Consider the following 27,574-nt stretch of genomic DNA (forward strand, 5'->3'; position numbering starts at 1 on the left):
TGTCTAGAATAGAATCAATGTTCTTTAAGATGTAGAACTCTGAGGTTTAGGAAGTTAAACACTCTTCTAGTCTATTAGTAGTTTTCTTAGAATTTGAATCTGAGGGATGCAGTTGTTTCTGCGGTAGTTTCTACACTGCAGCACGCCCTTTCTTCATCAGGACATCAGCACCCCAACTAAAACTTCTAGATGCCTTCAATTCTGTTAGGTGTAAACACAAGCTAAAGCAACTCCACAGCCTTCTGCAACATGCAAATTTACAAGCCTGCAAATGGATTGTTTACCAAGGCAATATTCTGGTCATAGTATGAATTTTATTAGGGTAACTTTTCCCAGTTCCTGAAATAATTGTGATAAAATGGTTCCATCATTTCCTCCAGCAAATATATTTCAGTGAATGGATTATTTCCATTCAAAGCCAGCCATCATCACAGCGTATTTTACTTACTTAATCTAATGAATAGTCTCAATACACAGTTTAAGTAGAGTTCAATATTGGAGGTAACTAGTCAAGATTGCTTGATAGAAATAGAAGTTAAATTAAAAAATCTTTTGTTTTGAAGTAGGGAATTACTGAGGGTTAGCTCACCCTGAAATCTGGTGAGATTGCCTGGATTTTCATACCCATTATCTTTTTGCCTGACTACCAGAGGATGGGGCTGGCGTGCTCATTTGCCATATGCAGATATGGTAGTTGGGGAAACAAAAGTAATTTTTTAAAAGCTTTTTTAAAAAATATAATATGAAAGTAGCATATGTTCATCATAGGAAAGAAATGGAAAATTAACCACCCATAATCCTCCCACCCACACTTCTTTTCATTGGACTTGACTGTCTTGTGCATTCCCAGCATTTGTTCTGACAAAAGCAAACAGGCTGCAAAAGTTTAGGCTCTTTCCTATTATCTTTGTTTTTAGGCCTTAAAACCTGATTTGTTTGTTTTGGCCCACCTTTGTTTTTCAATTGCTAGTCCTTCAGTAGCCTGTAACATCCTCTTAAATGAGAATTTCAAGGTAGGATGAGTTTCCTCACACTTTCAGAATGTGTGTTTTTCCAGGTACTATTATTGGCAACACAGATAATGGTATTTACTTAGAGGAAGTCAGATAATGAAGCAGTTAAACAATAAGGTTTCTTTTGCAAGGGCCATGGTTTTAACTGGGCACCTGTTTTGCCTGGTAGGAAAATGTACCTCCTTGATGTTCTCCCTGGGCTCTTACTTGAAGTCACCTTTGAACAAAATGCAATTCTACCCTTGGGATGTTCAAAATGTCTAGATTTCTTTCAAGCAAAAATTAAAGAGGAAGATTCATTATTGTGCAAATTTTTTCCAGAAAGAAAACTAAATTTTCCCTTATATTTTCAGGATTATCATTATTTCTTTTTATTTATTTATTTATTTATTTATTTTGCAGTACGCGGGCCTCTCACTGCTGTGGCCTCTCCCGTTGCGGAGCACAGGCTCCGGACACACAGGCTCAGCGGCCATGGCTCACGGGCCCAGCTGCTCCGCGGCATGTGGGTTCTTCCCGGACCGGGTCACGAACCCGTATCCCCTGCATCGGCAGGCAGACTCTCAACCACTGCGCCACCAGGGAAGCCCTATATTTTTTAATGATTCATCACATTTTAAAATTCAGCCCAAATTTCTGGGGATGTAGAAATCAATATCAAGAGGTATATTCATATTTATATGAGAGCAGTAATTTTTGTACCAAATGTAGAAATGAAAAGATGCATAGTTTGAAAACATATGGACTACAGAAATATTTCAGTGTTTCAGAGAATACATAAAATTTGATCATTGCGTTAATATAAGGAGAGGGAGGACTTCATTCCATAGATCTTTCAAAGTGGAGAAAATATAACTTCTAGATTTTTATTCTTAAAAAGCAAAACACTCTCATTTAATATCCAGAAAACTGTTGCTTCATTCCTCAAGATATGGAATTATCTAACCCCCTCACCCTGCCAACAAAAAGAAATGTGAGAAAAGTTAAACACAATCTGCTTCCACAGAAACTTTCCATCTGATACTTGTTGGCCAGTGTAGACTTTGCCTCTTGCTATTAGAGATAAACCATTTGGTAAAAATCTGTGGATACAAGAAGATCTCTTAAGTAGACTGACCTCATTACTCAGGTCTTAACTAAAAAAGGTAGCTATCTCAGTAATGAAAGCCACCTTACCCACAGTGAGAAATTCCAAATATCACATAATGCCACCCATGGGATCAGAGATGGAGGTAGGCTTTGGAGAAAACGGGGGCATGCTCCTGGCTGCTTCTGATATCCCGTACTTCTGCCGCTCAAAGCTTTCCAAATCAAACTTGGTATTTATTCCCTTCATCTTAGATCAGGAAGCCATAATCATCCTCAGTTTTCTGAACCGCATCTCTTTCAGCCAACTGGACTCACATCAGTGCTGACCAGCAGACCATCTGGCCATGCTTCCCAGTGAGCCACGCATGGAGCAGCAGGAAACTGCTCAACACTTTACTTTCTGCTGTGATTAGTGCTGTGAGCTCTTGAGTAAGGCCGCCTGAGTTTGCCACCAAGTTCAATGCTTATTACCTGTGTGACTTTGCAGGAATGATTTCACCTTTCTGTGCTTCCATTTCTTTCACGTGCAAAAATGGAATATTATAATAGATTACAGTTTTGTGGGGGCTAAAGGAGATAATTCAGGTAAAGGTACTTAGAACTCTGTCTAGCATACAGTTAGTGGTCAATTTATGACAGCTCTTTTTACTTGGAGAAAGAATTATGTCATTTATACAAACCTGAACACTCATCCCCCCGCCATATATAAGGTCTACAATCTATGGGTTGAAAGAAGAATACATTTTATTTTGTCATTACTCTTACTATTTCATACTTTTCTGAACCCATAACTTGTTTTTTTGTTTCGTTTTGTTTTTTTCTTCTCTCTGAACCAAGAAGCTCATCATTCACTGTCTTCTGTTATCTGGGTCCCCATACACAGCACTGATAAGCTTCCTGAAAGTAAACATATGGCTGGACATAAAACCCTCACACTGGAAAGAACCTTAGACATCGCCTATTCATTTAGATAAAATATTGCATTCTTAAGCTATGGTCCATAAAGCAGAAACGCACTTAGTTTTGCATGACTTTAACCATTTACAATGGCTTAGAGTGTTCCCAGTTCAAGGACGGGTTGTTTATTCCAGCGAGTAGCAAAATGTCATTTCAAAACTTTCCTGTTTAAAGTTAGAGTCACGCGCATCTAGCATTTAAGTTTGATAGCAAAACATTATCAATTCCAATCCTCATGATGGTCCTGCTGCCTAGTGTGTGAATGTGTAAACATGTGACTATAGACTCCTCCAGCTCAGCGCAGAGAAGCCCCCTCTCTCTCCCTCGCATTGTGTCAGGTAAGTTTTACAGTTGGAGCAAAGTCTGTTTCTCCCTTTGTTAAACTCACAACTTTCTCTTCCTCTTGATTATGACCAAAATTACTCATTATTTCTGCTGTTTGACTCAAAGCTAAACTAGCAGTTTTTTCACAATTTTATTTTTCTGATTCCCCAGCATTCTTTTTTTTTTTTTTTTTTTGGCCTCGCTGATTGGCATTCGGGATCTTATTTCCCTGACCAGGACTCAAACCCATGTCCCCTGCATTAGCAGGCGAATTCTTAACCACTGCACCACCAGGGAAACCCCATAAGTTTGTTTTTTATGTCTGTGGGTCTATTTCTAGAAGTTCATTTGTATCATTTGAAAAAAGGGTTTTAGATCGTTGCCTTAATATCAGAAATATTTTATCTGGTCAAATATAAACGCAGTCTACAAAATTTGAAGAAAAATTATTTACAACTTTAAAATTGTATGTAATAAGGAGAATGGGCCAATGACATGAAAACGGGCTTTCCCTGGGATGAAATGGCCCACAGAGAGGGGTGGATGCAGGATAGAGAGTGACGGATTAGGAAGGGAGGGGTGGGATGGATGGGTTGGAGCCTAGCGACAGGGAGGTTTGTGTGAATCCAGGATGCCCAGAGTTGAGAATAGAATTAAAATTTAGGCAGCAGTGAATCACCAGGAGATGAATAGAGGAGGTGCGTTTTAGAAACCTTTCCCAATCAGACGGTGTACCATCCTCTGGGTTTCCTATGCATGTTTTAGCTCTTGGAAGATTCCCCTGAACCTGGAGATTTGGGACCCATGGAATGGGTTTGCATTTGCTCACCCAACCTCACCAATCCTCTCAGCCCCAAGAGTGTCCAGCCTTAGGTCTCATCCAGCTGTGGGTCTAGATGTGGTCAATCCAGGTTGCATCACAGCCCCTGAACAAATTTTGTAAGAATTTCTCTCTCTTTCACTGCCTTTGTTTTTTTTGTAATTTATTTTTATAATGGGGTTTAGCTGATTTTCAATGCTGTGTTTATGCCACTTTACACCCACTTGATTCACTACACCCACTTGATTCACTACAGAGAGATCTCAATAAATACTTTTTAAGATTAAAAAAAAAAAAAAATTTAGGGCAGGGAGCCCCGAGCAAACTCATTGGTAAAGTGAGAGTTGATTGAAGTCAATTGATTCTAGGATTCTTTCTTACTCTGAAACTCCTTTATTCTATGAAGGTGTAAATTGACAACAAAAAGAAAATGCAAAAGGATTTAGAAAAAAAAATGGTTTAGGGTGGGCTGGGGCCTTTGGAATAGACTTCAATGAACAGTGTATCTCTGACCTTTTTTCCTCAGAAGCATGTGGCAATCAGCTCTTTCCACTGATTAAAATTTTGGCACTTAGAGGAAAATTTTACATTTAATAGTTCAGCTGCACTGTTCTTATAGGTATTAAATTACATAACACACTTGAGTTTTCAAATTGTTCACCCATACCTAATCTCATCTGATCTTTCCTATCAAGCCCTGAGGGATTAACTAAATGGGTGTTAACCCTGAGGACACTTAAAGGAAGTTAAGTGCTTTGCCCAGAGCTAAATATTTAGTCATAAATTCTAAGACACAGAGCTGAAAAGTCACATCTCCTGGAAACTCTTCTGGTTCTCTTTCTACAGCTTCAAAAAGGTAACAGGGGAGCTTTGTAATGAAAGTAGCTTGAATGTGGACACAAGTATTTGGGGAAATAGCAGTAAGTGAAGGAGGAGATTCCAACTGACTTGTGATCTTGCCATTGGGTGAGGCAGTTGGGAAGAGGAGGAAATTAAGGTAGATACAAGGTTTGTTTTACAGAAATTAGATATAGTGTATCTCTTTCTGCCCTGCACTCTGCTAGGTTCTATGGACAAGGAAGCAACAGTTTTCTCCCTGGAAAGCTTAGGTAAACAAACTGGACAGACACAGGTGAACTTTGAATAAAGTAGTCTAAATACAAGTTAAAATCATGATTGCTGCCTACAGATATGTGAACGATTGGTTTTTAAAACAGATAGAGAGGAAGAGTATTTTAATCGTTAAAAGCAAAGCTTTTGGTATCAGAAAAACCTACACTTTCATTCTGTTGGGTTTTTAAATTTTTTTTTATTGAAGTATAGTTGATTTACAATATGTAACTTACAATATGTAAGTTTCAGTTATATAGCACAGCCATTCAGTTTTATATATATACATTCTTTTTCAGATTCTTTTCCCTTATAGATTATTACATAATATTGAGTATAGTTCCTTCTGCTATACAGTAGGTCATTGTGCATTCTGTTTTTGCCATTACTAGCTATGTGGCATCACACAACCAACGTTTACCTCTTTAAGCCTCAGATCTTAAGAATGTATAAGGGTATTGTAACAGCTTTTCATAGAGTCATTATGAGGGTTAATTGAGAAATTGCATAAAAAGCACTAAAACACAGTGTCTGCCACTTAGTATAATCATTCAGTGTTGGCTATTATAATAGATGCCCTAAACTGTGGAAGTTACAAAGAGGAACATGTTCATTTCTGCTTAGCGGTATGTCCTTAGCATCACTGAAGTGCCTGGCTTTAGAACATGCAGGAGAACCATTCCTTATAAAACGTTCATGAGGATATTTGAACACAGTCTAAGAAAGAACTTTACTGATTGATGCTGGTTGACAATGGTAGAGATAGCCCTGGAAGTAGAGGTGAGTCCAGTGAGAAATTAAAGTGATAGCTCAATAAATGTTTATCAGGAATACTGTAGGGATGTTCACAGTCCCTAAGATCCTTTTAACATCAATAGAATCTGTTCACAATAATATGAACAGCATGAAATGAGGCTGTCAGTGCTGTTCAAATAAAAACTCCAACTTTCATATATATACAATAGTTTCAAACTTTAAAACAAAGAGAAAAGGAGCTTTTAGTGTGCTGGCTGTGAACTCTCCTGTCCTTTGCACACATGACACAAAAATACAGTAGAACTAAAGTGAGTGGTGGTTGGGTTATTTTTGGAAATGGCAATGGGTCTACAGTGGTCCAAACACATGCCCTCACCCAGTCTCGTTGTGAGATAAATGATCAGAAAGCAGGCTGTGAAAATCAGAAAGAATTGCTCTGTGAGGAAAAATAATTGGCTCTTATAGGAAAGACAATGTTAGATCCAGCAGCACCATGTTCTGACAAGACTACTTGTGTTAGAAACTTTTACTATTATTCCTGGAAGTACTTTAGCTATGGCTGGTGTATTTGTTCCTCTCTGACATCTTTATGTAAATGTACTTTCTAGTATTTTTTAAATATTAATATTTTAATAATATTAAAATGGTATACAATGTGTATTATATATAATGTATATATATACACAATGTGTGTAATATTAGGTCTAACCCTCTATACTGTTTTAAGAAAAGAGATGGAAAAGGAATAGCAGTCTTGTCTTGGGGGAATTTTACAAAGTCCCTGTCAACCTTACAGAAACTGATGATCTTAAATAATGACAGTCCTAAGAAAAGAATATGGAAAGTGGAAAGAGACAGAAAGAAGGATGCAGAGAAGAGTGGCAAGTGGGGCTTAGACAGAAACTATGTACTCCTTTCTACTCTTTGGTTATTTGTTCCTATTATTAAAGGAAAAGTCAGAAGGCAATGGGCCATCAGTGATGCTTATGAGAGCAGGTTGTAGATATAAAAGTACAGTATTTACAAGGTGGTAAAGAGAAAAAAGAAAATGCTTTTTCTTTTAAAAGGTAAACTCAAGACTTGTTAAATAGAACTTGCTAAACTGGATTTACGTTTGTACATTAAAAGAGATATAAACAACATGATTTGAAGAATGAATTTCAGATAGGTCTCTCATGATGATCTATGTTTGTATTCTAAGGTTTTAGATTTTTAAGCAATAGTTTGTGAATTGTGAAATAGAATCATTGTAGATACTAACGATAGTAATAGTCTTATTTCTTTGGAATATTCATTTGCTCTAAATGAGGATAGGATACAAGGCAATTTTAAACAGAGTTTTATAAACAAATAACATTATAGTAACTTCTCTAAGTGACCATATTTATTTAGTGTAGAAAGGGAGGTATTATTCATGATTCCTATCTTTTGTTCACATCTGTTTAGTTTCTTCTCTGTAATTTTCTTGTGGTCTTAAAAAAAGCTTATTTTTATTCTTTTAGCTGTCACTTATATTTTTTGTGAAATGGTGATTATGAAACAAAATAGAAAAATAAATAACAGAAGTAGTTAATATATCTGAAACTTCTGACCAAACCATCAGTTTGTGTGTGTGTGTGTGTGTGTGTGTGTGTGACAACTAATCTTGTTAAAAGGATTCTATAATCCCATCTCAGAAACAAATAGTACTATCAAAAACGACTGATGGGATGACCATATGCTTTTAGAAAATTAGGCTCTAATGGCTAATCATAGAAGTTCTGATCAAGGAAATAATAATAAAAACAAAAATAAATTTACTCTTATTAACTAGTCTAGAATAAACATCTCTCACTGAAATGTGTCATCTGAGCAAAAGATCGAAGCTTTTAATTTTCATCTTAGGGTTTTAAGCTGAGATATAAAAATAAGTAGGAGAGGGCTTCCCTGGTGGCGCAGTGGTTGAGAGTCCACCTGCCGATGCAGGGGACACGGGTTCGTGCCCCCATCCGCGAAGATCCCACATGCCGCGGAGCGGCTGGGCCCGTGAGCCATGGCCGCTGAGCCTGCGCGTCCGGAGCCTGTGCTCCGCAACGGGAGAGGCCACAACAGTGAGAGGCCCGCATATCGAAAAAAAAAAAAAAATACAAGTCAGGGCTTTTTTAGGCATCAGAAGTCCTAAGGTGTCATATCCTGATATCTGGGGTATTTGGCTACTTCCTAGTTGCCAAGTTATGGTGCCACTGTGTGAAATATGAAATGTGCTTTAGGTGACCCTCTGAATTTCACACAAAAATTGTCTAGTGTCAAGACAATGCCTTCCGTACTTTTACACAATATTTTCAAATATATTAAGTGGATATCAGATAGTGTAGTTAGCGCTTCACAGTAATCTTTCTTTGAAGTTTGGCTTGGTAAACTGATGGCAGTGCCTAACTTTCATTGGGTTACTAAGAATAGGTTGCAAATTATCAGCTAAAAAGAGAGTGGGAGGACTAGAAAACGACAGAACCCAAATATTAAAGCCAGCCAGGAATGTCCTAAAAATAAAGAAACATACCCAAATCTACCAAGCACTAAGAAAAAAGCAAATGAAGATGTAGAATCCTCAGGAAATAAAAATGCAAGTGCTTAGTATCAAGTCTGCGGGTTCTTGCATTTTCCTATCTCTGTGTGAGATGAAGCTGTGTGTCATACCCTCATGTGATGGATGACACCACAGAGTTACTGATATAATCACTGAGTTCTCTGATATGATCACAGAAGTGGACAGCTGCAATATGATACCCCCTTTCTGGGACATAGCTGGAGGCCAGTAGTGAAGGAAAATCCGCTCTGTGTGCAGAACTTAAGAGGAGTGCACCTGGTTGCTCATTTTGCTTGGAAGGAGGCATGGGATTATAATAATAATAATATCTATAATAATAAAATTAATATATATAATTAAATAATAATATTTATTTATTTATATAATAATATATAAAATAAAATAAATGTATATAATAATAATTCATGGGCAAGAAGAACCGTAGACCTCCTGCAAGGACTTTGCACCCTCTTCTAGGGAGAGTATTAGTAGGTTTTTGGTTGTAAGCAGGATAGTTGTATCATTTTAGGTGGAAGTATGACCTTGTCATTGTCCTTTTATGGAGATTAAGTGAGATTTAAGGAGATGCATATGGGTCCAAATTGACAAGGACTGGTCTTGTGATAGTTAATTTTATGTATCAATTTGACTGGGCCATGGTTTCCAGATATGTGGTCAAACACTTCTAGATGTTTCTGTGAGAGTATTTCTTGTGTGAGATTAACATTTAAATCAGCGGGCTTTGAGTAAATCAGATTGTCATCCAGAATGCTGGTGGGTCTCACCCAATCAGCTGAAAGCCTTAATAAAACAAAAACTGACACACACACACACCACCCCACCATCCCCACCCCCCGCCCCCCCGCCCCCCCAAGCAAGGAGGAATTCTGCAGCCAGCAGAGAGCCTTCGGGCTTGAACTGCTATTCCCTGAGTCTTCAGCCTGCTGACCCACCCTGCAGAGCTGCAGATTTTGGATTTGACAGCCTCCATAATCTTGTGAGCTAATTACTGAAAATCAACCTCCCTCTCTCCCTCTCTCTCTCTCTGCCCATATACTATTGGTTCTCTTTCTCTGGAGAACTAATACATTTGTGCTTGCATATAACCACAGAGGTATGACAATGCAATTTACCCACCGACTTGGTACTAAGCATCTGCACCACTTGCGCATGGCCAGTGGCTCTAGACGCTTCTGACAACATGGTGGTCATTCTGCTATGGCTTTAAAACTCCTTTGTCCAGGGTGGCACTGCACACTAGGGGCCCTTTTATCAAGACCTCATCATTGCGTAGAGAAGGATATTTTACAAAGATATAGTGTAGAAGGGTTTTGGACTAAATGTTCATTCAGGTTTTCTGGCAATATGAAAGTTATGGAAAAACTTTATATATATGACTGCAAGATAGAAAGAAAGGATTCTGTGAGGTGGCTGTGTCATCTTCCATGTTCTCAGGCTGGAAGTGAGGTTCTGGAGCTGCTGGAGAAAGTTGATTGAGTGACAAAAGTCAAACAGGTTATGACGGCATTCTTTTCTATACACCAAATTCATGCGGTATCATTAATGAAGAGGATTTTCCCTCCCTTTATTCCTACATATCTGCAGAGACAGTGTGACATTTTGCTACCATCATTTACCGAGGGTACCTCTGCTTTTAGAGATTATGCAGGGCAATCATAGAAGGCCAGGAAGAGACCCTGAGAGCACCAGACTGCCTCTCTGACCGGCCTATGCTTGTTTTCACTTTCTTTAAAGAACAGTTCATAGTCAACTGTCAAGGCTCACGAACATGATCAGTACAGCCCCTAAAAATACTGGGGAGGCTCATAACAGGAACAGATCAGAAGGCTTTTAGATGAAAACAGAAGTAAAGTATCATGAAACCTAATGGGACTCTCATTTGTAAATTCTATCTTTATAGACAGCAAAGAATTTGGGGGCAAAGGAGAATTTGAGGGGCAAAGTAAGGAAAGTAAAAGGAGGATACATTTTTCTGACTCATTGGAAGATTCATCTGTGGTCCTTGGAACAAGAGGCTAAATGGACATTTTCCCAGCCTGGGCAGATGAAAACCTAGATGGCTACCCTCCCAATGGTTTGATTCTCTGGACTTGACGAACTATCCATTGAATGTTGTCTGTAGAAAAGGGCATCTACTTTAGTTCTCTCAAAAAATGGTTATTCAATATGCTTGTTTAATGATCCCATTGGACCCAAAGCCTTGATTTCAAAATCTTCATGTACCTCATGTATAAAATCTAGTCCCTCAATTTTCTGAAGCTACTGAGTAGCATAATATAATATGTAATATAATAGTTAAGCCTGAGTGGGGGGTTGTTTGGTTTGATTTTGTCTTGCGTTTTACAGTGAGGTGTCAAGTGACTGCTAGGGAAACATACCCTTGATTATTTGGTGAAGGGAAAAAAAAACTAAATTTGGTTGAGAACAAATCTTATGCCCAACAATATATAAGGGGCGTATTATTAAACCATTTCATGTATTAAGCATTTTCTACGGATCAGGTACTCTTTGGGGCACCAGGGATACTCTGGAGAACAAGATAGGTACTACTATCGGGATTCCCCAGTGGCGCAGTGGTTGAGAGTCCGCCTGCCGATGCAGGAGACACGGGTTCGTGCCCCGGTCCAGGAAGATCCCACATGCCGCGGAGCGGCTGGGCCCGTGAGCCATGGCCGCTGAGCCTGCGCGTCCGGAGCCTGTGCTCCGCAACGGGAGAGGCCACAACAGTGAGAGGCCCGCATACCGCAAAAAAAAAAAAAAAAAAAAAGGAAAAATAGGTACTATCCCTGGCTCACAGAGACTACTTATTAGTTGGGGGAGACAAACAACAAACACTCAGAAAGTCAGCTAATAAAACTAATATGCAAGTAACGGAAACAGAATAAGTGACACTGTGTAAGTGATGTTTGATTGGAGACTGTTAGGCAGGAGAGAAACCTGAATTGTTTGTGTTATCTGGTCTTCAGGGAACTCAAGGTCCAGGGAGTCACCGGAGATTTAAAATAGTAGCACAAAGTCCCTGACAATGGAGGGAGGGGAGAGGCATGCAAAGCATTAGCTGAATTAGGAAGTCACATGAAGGGCTTCTGGGCATTCAGAAGTTCCTTTTTAGATTTATCTTTTCCCAGATATCACAGAACTGTAGAATCAATATTAGAGCTGCAAGAGAACTTCTAGCACGTTCACTTGAGAAATGAATAATCTAAAGGGTTCAACATGCCCAAGTCTGTATTTTAATGGCATTAAGGCATAGCAGGGCCTTAGGAAAAGTAGAAATATCTGTAAGCTTACTTTTGCTTTTGGGAAAGCGCTGTTCAATTTAACAAAATAAATTCAGACTTTGCCCTCCCTGAGTTTAGCAACGCTGTCTGTCTTGGGCATCCTTGTTAGACCCAGGACTTAGCACGGTGTCCGGCACAAAAAAGGTGCTCTGTGGAGGCCTGAAGGATTAAAAACAACAGGCCACCATCAGTTGGTGCTTGTACCTCTTTCTGTAACTCAAGGATAAGCTAAACGACCTAGAACAAGCATCTTCTGTGCTGCTGGCTTTCTCTGACCTGCTTTCAATGATTCTACCCTCTCAACAGGCCCATATTTACATTCTATTATTTTCCATCCACCTTGAACAATTAAAAACTCCTCTGGTTTAGCTTTTGCCTTACTTTCTGCTTTTTCACCTTAAATTTAACTTTTACTTCAAACACGTGGTAAACAAGCACTTATTCTGTTATCGTGGCATTTAGGTCTTTACTGCCTGTTCTGGAACATTGTGTGGAGACCAAGAGAGGAGGGGGGAATTCGAAAAAACGAAGAGGATCACCTTTTCAGGCCTTTAAAGGAATTCCCATCCAACTAGTCTGACCTTGACCCAGCAGATTAAGTGGCCCACACTGTTTCTGCTCTTTAAACACAGCACATAACCGGTATTATTTTGATTTGTTGGAGCCCTTTGCATTACATGATGTGTTCTGTTTGTGGCTGTGGTATGTGTGGAGTGGGGTAAGGAACATAGACACATTATATTTTCTTTTTTCTTCTTTTTTTTTTTTTTAAGATATGTCATATTTTCTATGTGAGATTCCAACTTGAGTCAGCACTTTAAATTCTTAATTTCAATTACTTTTCTTCGCAATTTACATTAAGTATTAGTATCCCCATTATACGGATTAAGAGATAAAGATGTAGAGAATACCTTGTCTAAGTTCTCACAGGTAATGAGCCTCGGTTGTAGCTGACTTAAGTGTACTGCAAAGATCTCTATCCTCAGCACATTACTGTCACTGCTGAGCTTGTCGTGGGAGGTGACATAAACATTTTTTTAAAAGTTGCTTTACATAAAAATGATGCCATTCAACCTTTTGCCAGCCACCCGCGCCTCCTGGTTTTCCCACTACGCGTTACTATGACATTTATCTTATTTCGTTGCTGCAATTTGTAGGCAGGCTTTACAGGAAACAGCCCATAAGGGTGGCCTGAGCTTCTGTTGCTTCTTGCTAAATTAATTATAGGGTTAGAAATGGAGTCGACTGGAGAGAGATTTACTTACCCTGAGCAAATGAAAGCTTTCGGGTTTCACTTTTGTTTGGCAAAAGATGTCCAGCGGAAATCCAGGCTCCTTATTTACTATCGGCACTTTGTAAATACAGTTGGGGTGAAAGAGAGCCCTTTATATTGTTTTCATGTCTGTTACAACTTTAATATGTGTGTCCCAAGAAGAACTCGGCCTGCAAAGAAATTCCAAGCCCTGTGCTGCCTGAACTCTGAGCTGGGCTGTGAGGCACATAGGGAAAGTAGGTGTGTATGAGGGTTCATCCTGGACAGAGAAAAGGGAGTAAAGCCCAAAGCCCTCTGACTTGATCCTTGCGACAACATCTGACATTTTATCATTACAAATTCATTTTTTTAATCAACCAAGGCCTTTTAAAATGCAAATGCCTAGCAATAAATGCCCAATAATAAAGCTATGTCAACAATATATAAGGCTTTCAGTAAGGACTGATAAAGTTAACCCCTGTGACACCGCCCTGTTCCCTCATCATCAGCCAATCAGAGAATTGTGCACCATCTCCTACCCTGCGACACACGCCCCCCACCTGGCTTTTAAAAATGCTTTGCTGAAACCCTTCCAGGAGTTCAAGGCTTTTCAGGGCATGAGCCACCTCGTCTCCTTGCATGACCTTGCAATAAACCTTTCTCTGCTCAAAAAAAAAAAAAACCAAAGTAATAATAATAATAAAATATAAAGCTTTCAGTAAAGCCATAGTCCTCTTGAATTTAGAAAGTCACAGATAATACTGAATTTTGATTTCAAAAATTGTCCAATTTATTCCTGAATTATTTTTCATAATCATACAGAAAATACCTTGGAGGTCTTTTTCCAGGTCAATCCTAAGAGCCAAATACAAAGCTATCGAATATGTGCTATTCCTTACCCTTCATACTGTATCCTAATTGACAGTCATTTTTTATTTTTATTTCTTGTTCATTGGATTATGCTACATCAGACATTGACAGCGTTATAAAGATGGGGATACAGTGAGTTTTCAACCCAACATAGACCCGTTGGTTTGTTCTAGATTCCCATTCCTCCCATGTCAAGAGCTGCCACTGGCCTCCCTTCTTTAATTTATTCCCTGATTAAAATTAAAAATTTACTACAAAGCCATGTCCACATCCTACCACCAACTTCCCTGTGGCCTGACTTTCCAGAAGGGATGGGCATAGAACATGGTGTTATCACTTCTGACAGATTGCTAATCCCTATGCTGGGTTATAACTATGCTTGTCTAAACTTTTATCCATCTTCCAACTACATAAATTTCCCCATTCCAACTTCCAACATTTCTTTATGTGTTTGTGTGTGTAAATTTGTTCATTTTCAATGAGGTAGGGGTAGTGTAAAAAAAAATGCAAATATCCTTTGAAGGAATGATAGCTGAGTGATCGATCACATTTGGTTTGAATTAACTTTTCAAAACACATTGGAAGGTTTTCCTTCTTTTTTTTTTTTTGGTTTTCCTTCTTAAAAGGGATTTTCCTTGGTGGTTTTTAAGATCTCTTCACAATAGGGCTCAGTCTACCTTTGTAGGTAGTTCCCCACCTGCCTCTCACCAGGTGAGATCATGTTTACCACTGTACCTCCTGCATCTAGCGCAATGTCTGATGCATAGTTCTAGAAGAATCTGTGGATGAATGAATGAATGAGTTCCACCAGGCCTAGAGCGTATCAGACACAGAGGTGCCTATGCAGGCTAATAATCAGCAGTCCTTCAAACGGGTATGTTTTCTAAGACGTTATTAATTCCATATTTATTGGGGTGGGGGGCAGTGAGAGAAAGAGAGGAGAGGCAGATTTGTGTCAGCTAAGATTCTTTTTTTAAATATTTATTTATTTATGTGTCTGTGTCGGGTCTTAGTTGTGGCATGCGGGATCTTTAGTTGCGGCATGCTAACTTCTTAGTTGAGGCATGTGGGATCTAGTTCCCTGACCAGGGATCAAACCTAGGCCTCCTGGATTGGGAGCGCAGAGTCTTAGCCACCGGACCACCAGGGAAGTCCCTAAGATCTTTTTTATTTCACTTGAAAGTGCTGTTATCCACTTCAGCAGTAGCAGCAAGAGAGCCATGTACATTTGCTTGTGTGTAAGGTCTGAGTATGGACCATATTTCCAAATTATGCCAGAGATACTACATAGCACCTTAAACTTTGGTGCCCATACTATTCCCCCTGCCTAGAATGACTTTCCCTTTTTTGTACCTACCTGGCCTTTCCAGGATCAGGCCAAATATCTTTTGTTTGTGGAGACTTTCCTCAACAATTCCAAGTCTGGGGACTTTCCTGGTGGTGCAGTGGATAAGACTCCATGCTCCCAATGCAGGAGGCCCAGGTTTGATCCCTGGTTATGGAACCAGATCCCACACGCATGCCACAACTAAGGAGCCCGCCGGTCGCAACTAAGACCCAGGGCAACCAAATAAAAAAATAAATATTAGAACAAAAAAAAATTCCAAGTCTGCTGCCTCTCCCCAGTAGAAAATTCCCCTCTCTGTTGTTCTATGGCAGGTTGCTCAGACCTTTGTTTTAACACTCATCGTGTTGTATCATAATTTACGTGTGTGTCTCCCTACTTAGAATGAGTGCTTCTGTCAAGTCAGATAACGGGATTACTCATATCTGTGTCCTTTGATCTTAATATCTGTACTTACTTGATAAATGCTTGTTAAATACTTGCACGAATGAATAAATGGAAGGGAGGGGAGGGAGTGGGGCAGGAAGGAAGGAGGGAAGGAATGAAGGATGTATCAGTTCAATACCTCCTGTGATGATTAGCTGACAGCAGGGCTTTGAGGCAGTTAGCATTAGTGGGAAGGAGGATGGGAGGCAATATTTCAGAGTTTGGGGGACCAGAGAGTATGTCACTGCCATGGGTGGGAAGTGGGAGAGGCATAGGAGTCAACTTCAATGACAAAGAAAGGTTAACTGAAGGAGATAAATCTGGTCCTATAAGTAAGTTTTGTTACCTCACAATTTTGCCTATCATCTGTCCAACTCAGAAGAAAAATAACAATAATTGCTTAATCCTTAATAATGAAAAAATGCTGTTAGAGAAGACAACATAAGGTCTGCCGAGTAGACGGCTACACGTAGATTATTTAACAAAACCCTATTCCAAGATTCTTATAGTGTATAGTCTTGCTTATTCAACATCACTGCCTTGGGAAAAAAATAAGCCCTGTGTAAATAAAGCATGTAGTTTTGTGGGTTTTAATAACTCAACACTATTATTCTAGATACTGCGTTCTCTTAGTTATCTGCTGTATCACATTCCTAACTCCTTTATGCATGTCGATTTTGACAATTATGAATAGGGAAGGTAATAGTCACTATAGAACCTGTGTTCTATAGATAGACATTTAACCACCATTGCTAGTTACTGATCTACAACAGTTATCCTGAATTAGCTCATTTATCATCATCATTTTGTATTTGATGAATACTGTAAAAAAAAAATGCACTTGGTGACAACCTTCAACAAAAACTGATCCATTTTGTTGCTCTCTAGAGTAATAATTATGTTTTCTGGCATTTCTATGTACTATCTTTGGAGATGCTCCAGGAAAAAGATTTCCATACGCATTCACCAATAAAACAATAAGTATGGCAACCTAAATGGTGCAGCACAGGATTGTTATAGAATTTATGACAGTTTGAGCAATACAAAATAATCATATTGCCCTGTTATCAATGGAAGACATTTTATCTAAGGAATGAAGACTAACACAGCTGACACATTAAAGAAATAGCCCAAGAGGGGAACTTAATTATTTTGCATGTTTGTCAATTGCAGATGTATTAAAATGGGGGAAAAAAAATGATATTTTTTTTATATCCCTAAGATTTATATGCATTCATATTTAGGCTTCTGAAAAGATAAATCATTTTAGAAATCGATGTTCATATTCTGAAACTTGCTTGTCAAACCCTGATCTCATTTTATATTGACATGAAAATATTTTAACAGTAAAAAAAAAAGTTAAGTCCTTATATTTTTCAAAATATTTCCTCTAATATGTTGAGAAGTACCAGGAATTTGTTTTCTGCGCCTTTAAATTAAATGGAAAGAATCATATCTTAGTAAAGCTTTCAGGTTGTAGTATTTATAGTTCATCATTAAGGAAAAATTTTACTTAATCACTAAGTAGGAAAGCTAAAATAGTTTTCGTATTAAAATACACAGTGGAAACTGTTTTGTTTCAGTGCAAACATTACATCTTGGTGAATAATTCCCATTTGAAAAGCTAAAATAATTTTCGTATTAAAATACACATACATTGGAAACTGTTTTGTTTCAGTGCAAACATTACATCTTGATGAATAATTCCCATTTGAGAGTTTGATTGCGTTTTCCCAGTATGAGGAATAAATGAGACGATTGGCTTGGGGGAGTGGGGAACTAATTAGCGTATCTCATATCAAGCCGTCTATCTATTTTCTTTGCCCTCACAAGGTATTGCGGAGGCATTATCTGGAACTGATTAAACCCCAGGAGAGAAGTGGGGGAAATCATACATTCGGGAGTAGTTCTCCCGGAGAACGCGAGCGCCCTCTAGCTCGTATTTACAAGCAGATACTGGTGACGTAGCTCGGGCCACTTCGCCACCAGGGTGTAGGAGGGAAGGGGCCGGATTTCTCCCGGTAGGAGCACTCTCTGAACCAAAGAAAGAGGCTGGCGACAGGAAGGAAGAACAGATCAAGCGTTTGAATAGCAGCCACAGGACAACCTAAAGCCTGTGAAGAGTTAGGCGCGCGTTGCACACAGTTCCCCCGCGTACCTCCCCCGACCCCATACACCCGCCGCCGTGTGTCACCTTCCTGTTCGGAAGTCTTAGTAGGTTGCTGGGACAGAACAGGGGGCCCCTGCTCCACCCATCAGGTATCCGGTTGGAAGAAAAGCCAGTCTCAACAACTTGATTCTCTCCGTTAAATGATAAGTTTAGCAGACCATCCGTCTCCAACGGCTGCACGTTAGTGTAGGGGGAGGAGGGAGCACAGCAGACGATACTTTTCTGTTCCAACCACAAATCATACGGTTGTGCCTCTTCTCTGTTCCACTTAGAGCCCTCTAACTTAAATTCCACGTTCCTCCTGGAATGCGAGCAGAGCCTCTTTGAGAAAATGAACTCTGTGCATGTGTTTTGAATTTTTTCTGGACTGATTTGTGATGATAATCAGTCAAGTTACATTTCTTGTGTGTCTTGCTGGGGGTGTAATAAACCCAGGGCACTGATGACTGTAATTTTCTGGACAATGTTGCAACGAAGGGAATAAATGGCCCAGTGTTGAACTTTGCAGCTTGCTCCCTTCCTGTATGTAAATTGCCTTTTATATAAAGTGGGGTTCATAACAGAGCTGGGACAGCCGCCTCTGACTCGTGCTCCCTTATCATCTCAACTTCCAGTCCTATCAGGCACATAGCAGGGAGGCTACTCCAGCCATAACTAAGCTCTACCTCCAGCCTCCAGAAAGGAATCCCCAACGTTCATATCCTAGACAACCTGAAGAATGAAAGAGGAAGCTATAAAATCCCCTTTGAAAGGTTTGTCTGCTTTTATTAAGATAATTTGGATGAAATGGGTAAAACAAAGATGCTTCAGAGGATTTGGGGTTACTTGGCATGGGGGGGCACAGGAGGTGAGTCGCTGGAGGTTTCTTAATCTCATGTTTAAAAAACAAACAGGCAGAAATCCTGGTGCAGTTTGGTGTTTCTGGTCATTCTTCAAAAATTTTGCTTTCTCAAAAGGGGAAGGAACCGGGTGGGAGCGGGGCTGGCCTAGACTAGTTGAAGTGGAGCGTGGGATATGGGGGTACTGGCAATAACAAAGTCATGTTATATGAAGAATCCGTGAAAGAGGAAGCAGAAGTGGGCCAGTTGCTGTGACTTGGAGTTTCCTAAACCTTGCTTTGGGTTGGAGTGTCAGTTTCGGGGAATAGTAAGTGCTTTTTAATGAGTGGGTGCTGAGCAGAATTTCCCAGCCAGCCTCCAGCAGAGAGGATGTATGTTCTCTTCTGCCAGTTTGAGGCTGCTGCAAAGCAGTGGAGGCTACAGATCACGTTAAGACAAATAAGGTGGTTGGTTTGCAAAACAAATTCCTGCCCAGCACCAAAGAAAAACCGCTTCACATGTATTCTTGGTTTGACAGTTAGTAGTTCGGAGTGTGTCAGATCCAGTAGGCAACCTTAAATGGCAGGGCCGTTGGCAGCAAGGGGTCATGGCAGGGCAGGCACCGCAGACATCCCTGACAAGCGCCAGGTACCCGGCCCTGCAAACTTAGTAACTTGCAGCCCTCTCCGCGCTCCTGGCCCAGTCGTTGTGCTCGTGGCTTCCCCGCCGGCGCTGGCGCGAGTCCTCCCACCGGCGGTCAGACTGAAGCTCCCAGGCATCTCCCAGCGGCGGGGTTACTGGAAGGCACCGCACCGCTGCTCTGCAGAGCTTCCCTCCTTCCCTCCCTTACTTTCTGGAGTGGAGGAGGCTCCCGGCTAATCTTTCAGGAGTTAACGAGTCACAAGTTATCTGGGACTTGAGGGAAAGATCGAGGTGGTAAACCTGTAAGAAGACTGCGGGGTCAGCCCTGAATTAAACCGGAGGAGGGGTAGGGAAGACGAGCACAAACTAAGAGATTTGAAGACAATGGGATGCGACCTTGCGGAGTTTTCAGGTCGGGGAGCGGGCGAGGGAACCTCGGGAGTCGACGATGGCCTGGGATGCCGACTCCGCACCGCCCCAGGGTCACGCCAGGTCTGTCCCCTAACTTGCCACCTCCTCACGTGTTTTTGGCAAGGCGGGGATTAAAAAGGCAAGGGGGAAAATTACATGCGGAAAGGACAGAATGTTCCCAAAGATTACTTTAGGGGGAAAAAAAAAGTGAAATGCAGATTTTTTTTTCCTTTAGTGCAGAGACGAATTTTATTTCCGCCCCCTCCCCTCCACATTCCTGACCTCTCTCCCTCCCCCTTCCCTCTTTCTTTCCTTCCTTCCTCCTCTTCCAAGTTCTGGGATTTTTCAGCCTTGCTTGGCTTGGGCCAAAAGCACAAAAAAGGCGTTTTCGGAAGCGGCTCGGCCGTGCACAAGGGCCATTTGTTTGTTTTGGGACTCGGGGCAGGAAATCTTGCCCGGCCTGAGTCACGGCGGCTCCTTCAAGGAAACGTCAGTGTTCTCTGGTCGCCCTCGCCCGCTGCGCGCCCGGCCGCCGCTGCCCATGGGGGAGATGCAGGGCGCGCTGGCCAGGGCCCGGCTCGAGTCCCTGCTCCGGCCCCGGCACAAAAAGAGGGCCGAGGCGCAGAAACGGAGCGAGTCCTTCTTGCTGACCGGACTGGGTAAGCGCCGCCGCCGGCACGCGGGGGCTTGTCTCAACCAACTCCTCCACTAGTTGCTCGGATTGGGCGAGAGGGGCTGGGTATTTGGGGTCGTACCAAGGATGGAGAGATGGGGAAGGGGTAGGAGGGCGGCGGGAACCCGGGGACGCGCCGGGCGCTCTGGCCCCAAGCTGGGGCCGGAGATAAGGGCGTGCGGGGCCGCCCTCCCCGGGCGCTGCAGCCCTGCGCCCGACAGATAACCTCAGCTGGCGGTGCGCGGCCGGCCGGCGAGGGCTGCGGAGGCTGCCTTGCGGATTAGGGGAGAGTGTCAGGGTCGGCGCCGGGGCCGGGAGTGAATCCGAGCGGAGAGTTTGAGAAGCCAGAGCGGGCACAGAGCCACCCCGATCGCCTCGCACCGGGCAGAAAGCGCTCTGATTTCCTGATGTGCCGCGACTCTGATTTCCTCGCAGGGCGGAATAAATGAGAAAGGTGGAAAATTACCCCGGCCGCTCCCTCCCTCCCCACCCCCTCCGCCGGCGGTTTCCCCCTCTCCGGCCCGGGAGCCGAGCGAGGCCGACAACTGCCCTGCGCCGGGCCCTGCCCGGGCGGTCCCCGCGGCCCCCGCGCCCCCCGCCCCCGCTCCGGGCTGGCCCCTCTCGCCGGGGGCGGAACCGCCTGCCGCCGGCCGCTTTGCCGCCGGGCAAGTCGCGCGGCAGCCGGGGGCGGGGTCGCGACGGGGCCGGGCAGCGCCGCCTCCTCCATGTCTTGTGGGTCCCGCCCTCGCGGCGGCACAAGGCATATAAAGCCGGCGGCGCGGCCGGAGCGCAGTGTTGGCTGAGCCGGTCTCTTGGGCCTGACAAATCCTCGTGCTCTCTCTCTGTGGTGATGACGGTGAAAACCGAGGCTGCTAGGGACACCCTCACTTACTCCAGGATGAGGGGCATGGTAGCAATTCTCATCGGTGAGTGTAGGAATACGACTGGACTTCCAGGTTACGCCAAGTGGAAAGTTTTGAAGGTCGCGGATCAGACTGGTGCGTGTGGCGTCGGATGTTACAAAGCCGTCTAAACGTTTCTCCTCTAATTCGCAGCTTTCATGAAACAGAGAAGGATGGGCCTGAACGACTTTATTCAGAAGATTGCCAATAACTCCTATGCATGCAAACAGTAAGTTTGGTGGGGCGACGTGGGGAAATAAAATTAAGTAGGGAAGTTTCCATTTATTTACCAGCGGTAAAGACATCCTCATCAATATATTGATCAGGAAGCCGACGACTTACCGAGGGTGGGGATCCCTTTTCTCTTTAAGTTCTAATTATTTCAAACATTTAAAGCATTACAATTAATTTGCTGATTTGGCTTGTTCTGGAAATGCAAGGTAAAATTTTCTTTTTTATAAACGTATTTATTTTTGGCTGCGTTGGGTCTTCGTTGCTGTGCCCAGGCCTAGTTGTGGTGCGCGGGGGCTACTCTTTGTTGCGGTGCGTGGGCTTCTCATTGTGGCGGCTTCTCTTGTTGCGGAGCACAAGGGCTCTAGGCGCGCTGGCTTCAGTAGTTGTGGCGCGCGGGCTCAGTAGCTCCCGCGGCATAGTGGGATCTTCCCGGACCAGGGCTCGAACCCGTGTCCCCTGCGTTAGCAGGGGGATTCTTAACCACTGCGCCACCAGGGAAGTCCCAATAAAATTTTCATATTTGCCTAATTCACCCCCTCTCTCCTTGAAGAACCACCCTCTGTGTTTAACTGGGTTTATCATTTTGGCTGTTATTTTCTCTCACTGAGTAATTGACTTGGGTGTTTTTAAATACTGAATCCCCCGGAAAGGATGAGCCAGAAATTCACTATTGGTGTTGGTCTGCCCTCACGTGGCGAGTTAGGATGTTCAACGTTGTTCCTTTCTTCTCTGCAGCCCTGAAGTTCAGTCCATTTTGAAAATCTCCCAACCTCAGGAGCCTGAGCTCATGAATGCCAACCCTTCTCCTCCAGTAAGTGTTCTCTATTCGTGATGCATCCGTGGAGAATCTTGTAAATGAGTCAGTTAGTTTTCCTATGTTGATGAATTATAAAATAGCATTTGAATTAGTGTCAAGGCAGGAATGCCTCGTTGGTTCATGGCAAACAAGTGATGTAAGCACTTAAGTATGAGTCAGTGGAGTATTTTAAAAGACATTTCATAAAAGTTTTCTGCTTAAGAACAACACGATTATATACAGTTTCCATACTCTCATTTGAAATATTTGCATGTATGGATGAAAAGGAGTTTGGAATGTGTTTTATAGATGTCTGGGGACCTGCTCCTGTCATTTGCAGATGTACCACCTTTTTGCATTGCCTATACTTTATTAATCTCCTCTTTATTAATCTTCCTTTGAAGCAAGGATATTAAAAGAAAACCTTTTATTTTCCAGCCGAGTCCTTCTCAGCAAATTAACCTGGGCCCATCATCCAACCCTCATGCTAAACCATCTGACTTTCACTTCTTGAAAGTGATCGGGAAGGGCAGTTTTGGAAAGGTAATTTCACATCTGAAGCTCTCATTATTTATAGTCTTTCATATGCTCATTTTACATCTCCCTGGACGTGAACAGGAAAATGATCTTTAATTTCAATTTCAGGTTCTCCTGGCAAGACACAAAGCCGAAGAAGCATTCTATGCAGTCAAAGTTTTACAAAAGAAAGCGATCCTGAAAAAGAAGGAGGTATGAGATGGGCTTGGAGATAGACATTCAGTAGACATTACCTTGCCATCTTGGTGCCACGTTGAAATTTGCCACTAAATCTTGATTGTCCTTTTTCTAGGAAAAGCATATTATGTCGGAGCGGAATGTTCTCCTGAAGAACGTGAAACACCCTTTCCTGGTGGGCCTTCACTTCTCTTTCCAGACGGCTGACAAACTGTACTTTGTCCTAGACTACATTAACGGTGGAGAGGTGAGCAGAGAGGATGGGAGCTGACCCCTGGCTGTCCCATGCATAGCCTGCTTTGTTTTAATTTGAGAGGAAAGTTTTTAAAAGATAATTAGTGGGGGAAGAGTTACCAGATTTAGTATTTCCTTTAACCTGCCAGCGTTCAGATGGCTTATAAACTATTTAGGGCCACTTCCTGCAATTGTCCTCTTCAGCTATATATGTCAAGACAGAGCCAATGCATTGTCCGGGGTTTTTGGCAACCCAGGCTAACTCTGTTCTATCTCCTACAGTTGTTCTACCATCTCCAGAGGGAGCGATGCTTCCTGGAACCACGGGCTCGGTTCTATGCTGCTGAAATAGCCAGTGCCTTGGGTTACCTGCACTCTCTGAACATCGTTTATAGGTGAGCTGAAGGGCTCTTAAGACTCCCTTCCTTGTGTAAAGGAGACATAGCCCGGCCTTTGACAGGGCCTTAAAATAATCTGTTTAGGCACAACTTGGTCACCTAAAACCAGGTCCCCGGCATGTGACCCATCTGTTGACTCCCTGCCACGAGGGAACTAGCCAATGAGGATTGTGCCTCATCCAGAATAGATAAACAGAACAAGGACCCCCTTTTAGATTCACTAACACAACTACAGAGAATGCAAAGTGCTTCCGATAGCCTTAGTGGTGATCTTTACGGAGGATTGCTAATGCGGTGAAATTAACTTAATACGACTACTTTCCTTTTTTTTTTTTTTTTTTTTACAGAGACTTAAAGCCAGAGAATATTTTGCTGGATTCACAGGGACACATTGTCCTTACTGACTTTGGACTCTGCAAGGAGAACATTGAACACAATGGCACGACATCCACCTTCTGCGGCACACCCGAGGTAGGCGAACTCCTGGTCCACACCCCTCCAGGAAGGGATCACTGCAGTGACTCTTAACTACTGAAAGAACAAGCTGTTTTCGGAGATGATTTAGTCCAGTTCAGTGCAAGTAAAATACACTGGCTGTTGGAGGCATGAGAAATTCCAAGGCCTCACGTTGCTTTAATTAAAGTGAGCTGTTTGTAAGGTCCACACTATAAAAGGTTCTAAACCCCTAAGTAAGATATCTGAGGAGGGCCCAATAGCTTTCAAAACATCAGGACATGTAAGTGGCCAGTCAGCCTCAAAGCCAGCAGTTTTATCAGGAAGTAGTTTAAAGAAATATATCCTCCAAGTGGACCCAGGGTCTCTCAGCCCTTTCAAAGTGCATGCCTGGTCTTGGGATTGCCTCGTTTCGGGGGCTCTGAACTCTCTTTTCCTGGTCTGTCTTTCAGTATCTTGCACCTGAGGTACTTCATAAGCAGCCTTATGATAGGACCGTGGACTGGTGGTGTCTGGGGGCCGTCTTATATGAGATGCTCTATGGCCTGGTGAGTAGCCCATTGAAAATCGTGAAATATTGCCCTGGGTTGATACATTTCTCCCTAGAATGTAGTCTTAAAAATCTAGACTTAGTCTTAAAAATCCAGACTTATCTGGGCACACAAGCCCCATTGCAGACCTGATCATCACGTCTTGCCCTCTATCAGTATGCTTATCAAATGCTGATGAGAGAGGCATATTGGTTAGGCTATAGGTATTTTAGGGTAAACCGTTACCTAGTGGGATTTTTTTCTTTTGTAAGTTCACATTTTACTAGGTGTGACCACACTTAACCTATGTGAGAGTGAAAAACATGGCTTATTAACATCTACCCCCCGATAAGGGTGGAAAATGTAGACACTTAAAAATCTAAGGCAAAGAAAACCTATCAGGCGATAAACTTTGTCCAAACCAGCTTCGTATATTACGTTTAAGTCTTTCTTGGTAATGGATGCTCTCCAAAACTTGCAGTTAAGTGGTAAGTAATCTTCCTGCTTCTTTCAGCCTCCATTTTATAGCCGAAACACAGCTGAGATGTACGACAACATTCTGAACAAACCCCTCCAGTTGAAGCCAAATATTACAAATTCTGCAAGACACGTCCTGGAGGGCCTCCTGCAGAAGGACAGGACAAAGAGGCTTGGTGCCAAGGATGACTTTGTGAGTCATTTTTTCCTCTCCTCCCGGGCTGCATGGGTAGAGCCCTAGACCTCGCCGCCCTTCTTGAATTTCACTCTTCTAAATTCGTGCTCCTTTCTCAACAGATGGAGATTAAGAATCACATCTTCTTCTCCCTAATTAACTGGGATGATCTCATTAATAAGAAGATTACTCCCCCTTTTAACCCAAATGTGGTGAGTATCTCTCTCATGAGTGTGCACAGGCCCAGAGGGCCTTTCTTTAAGTCAGAGTTGCTGTTGGTAGTGGTGGAAGGGGAAGGGCCCTCAGGGAATAAATTGGCGTTCGTAAGCCATTATTTTACCCACAGAAGAAAGTAGAACTTTTGTCCCAACAAAACTCAGGTTATTTTTCCACACCTTTTATAAATTACGGTAGCAAAAGACGGAAAGTAAGCGTGGTCCTCATAGTTGAAACTTTGTGTGGCCTTTGGGTTTTGTGCTTGAAATGGTTGCTGATGGTGGAAGTTGCCATATGGTGCCTGCATGAGAATTTCCCTTTCTTGTCTCCATTATGAATTCTTGACATCGAGTACTGTTTTCTTCCCTTCCTGCATCAGAGTGGACCCAGCGACCTGCGGCACTTTGATCCCGAGTTTACCGAAGAGCCAGTCCCCAACTCCATCGGTCGGTCGCCCGACAGTATCCTCCTCACAGCCAGCGTCAAGGAAGCGGCCGAGGCCTTCCTGGGCTTTTCCTACGCACCTCCCGTGGACTCTTTCCTCTGAATGGTCTTAGGGTTGGTTGTGAAGGATTTTACGGGCGTTTTTGAAATGTTTTAGTTAGCCTTTTGGCAGAGCTGCCAGCTGACAGGACATCTTAAAAGAGAATTTGCACATCCCTGGAAGCTTGCACATCTTGGCAATCTTATTGCACACTGTTTGCTGGAAGCTTTTCGAAGAGCACATCCTCCTCAGTGAGCTTGTGAGGTTTTCCTTTATCCTTCCTTCCAATGTGGTGCTATCTCTGAAATGAGCAGTAGAGGGCCGCCCCAGGCAGATGCAGTGGTCTCATTCTTAGGAGGACGCTGTTCGGAGAAGGAGCTTCTGAAGGTCTGTCCGGGCCGTGATAACGCATCTTATGAAACGTGCCTTTTCTGATGAGATCGTGTTAGCTCCAAAGTTCTTCCTGTTGCCGAGTGTTTCCGTTCTGTTTTTCCTTGTGGACTTTCCTGTGTGATCAGCCGTATGAGTGTGGTATGCTTGCTCACAGAAGGACTCAGTTATAAGCATCAATGTGACACTTGCAGGACACTACAACGTGGGACATTGTTTGTTTCTTCCATATTTGGAAGATAAATTTATGTGTAGGCTGTTTTTTTTTGTAAGATATAGTTAATAACTAAAATTTATCGAAAATGGTCTTGCAATGACTTGTATCCAGATGCTTAAAGAAGCATTGCTGCTACAAATATTTCTATTTTTAGAAAAGGTTTTTATGGACCAATGCCCCAGTTGTCAGTCAGAGCCTGGTGTTTTCATTGTTTAAAATATCACCTGTAAGATGGGCATTATTTATGTTTTTGGGTTTTTTGTTTCTTTTTTGCATTCCTGATAATTATATGTATTGTATAAAGGAAGTCTGTACATTGGGTTATAACACTAGTATATTTAAACTTCCAGGCTTATTTGTAACGTAAACCACCATTTTAATGTACTGTAATTAACATGGTTATAATAATGTACAATTCTTTGCCCCCCTCCCTACCACACACCTTTTTTTGTGTGTGATAAACCAACTTTGGTTTGCAATAAAACCTTGAAAAATATTTGCAGAAATTGTGTCATGTGTGTTATTTTGTAAATTTTAGTTAAGGGGGCAATAGCAGATCTCTTTAAAATTTAAAACCGGGGAAACGGCTGCTGTAGTTTACAGCTCAGTGGCTTGATTTCCTCCAATAGCATCAGCTTCTGACTCTAAGAGAGAATAGGGTGGTCTTAAAGCCAATTATTTTTTTTTTTCTTTGGTGGGAGGCTGCATTGCATGACTTGCAGAATCTTAGTTCCCAGACCAGGGAGAACCCATGCCCCCTGCAGTGGAAGGACACAGAGTCCTAACCACTGGGCCACCAGGGGATTCTCT

At 42.3% G+C, this 27,574-nt stretch overlaps 1 protein-coding gene across 4 annotated transcripts in view; it reads left to right on the forward strand.

Moving 5' to 3' along the window:
* SGK1 (serum/glucocorticoid regulated kinase 1) overlaps positions 1-27,270 on the forward strand; it is a 111,182-nt gene extending 83,912 nt beyond the window's left edge. Inside the window, exons 1-12 of one of the 4 annotated variants that reach the window (XM_067702035.1) lie at positions 18,572-18,752; positions 21,600-21,675; positions 22,416-22,491; positions 22,915-23,019; positions 23,122-23,205; positions 23,306-23,437; positions 23,707-23,819; positions 24,170-24,293; positions 24,728-24,823; positions 25,320-25,475; positions 25,580-25,669; positions 26,053-27,270. In XM_067702035.1, coding sequence (XP_067558136.1) covers positions 18,719-18,752; positions 21,600-21,675; positions 22,416-22,491; positions 22,915-23,019; positions 23,122-23,205; positions 23,306-23,437; positions 23,707-23,819; positions 24,170-24,293; positions 24,728-24,823; positions 25,320-25,475; positions 25,580-25,669; positions 26,053-26,220 — 1,254 coding nt within the window. In that variant the 5' untranslated portion in view covers positions 18,572-18,718 and the 3' untranslated portion in view covers positions 26,221-27,270. Of the gene's footprint in view, positions 1-18,571; positions 18,753-20,247; positions 20,531-21,302; positions 21,471-21,599; positions 21,676-22,415; positions 22,492-22,914; positions 23,020-23,121; positions 23,206-23,305; positions 23,438-23,706; positions 23,820-24,169; positions 24,294-24,727; positions 24,824-25,319; positions 25,476-25,579; positions 25,670-26,052 lie in introns of those variants that run through there. The other 3 variants (XM_067702036.1, XM_067702034.1, XM_067702033.1) reach the window with 3 other exon arrangements.
* Positions 27,271-27,574: the final 304 nt, after the last annotated feature.

The sequence above is a fragment of the Pseudorca crassidens genome, chromosome 13 (genome assembly GCF_039906515.1).
Source record: "Pseudorca crassidens isolate mPseCra1 chromosome 13, mPseCra1.hap1, whole genome shotgun sequence".
Taxonomy (NCBI): Eukaryota; Metazoa; Chordata; class Mammalia; order Artiodactyla; family Delphinidae; genus Pseudorca; species Pseudorca crassidens.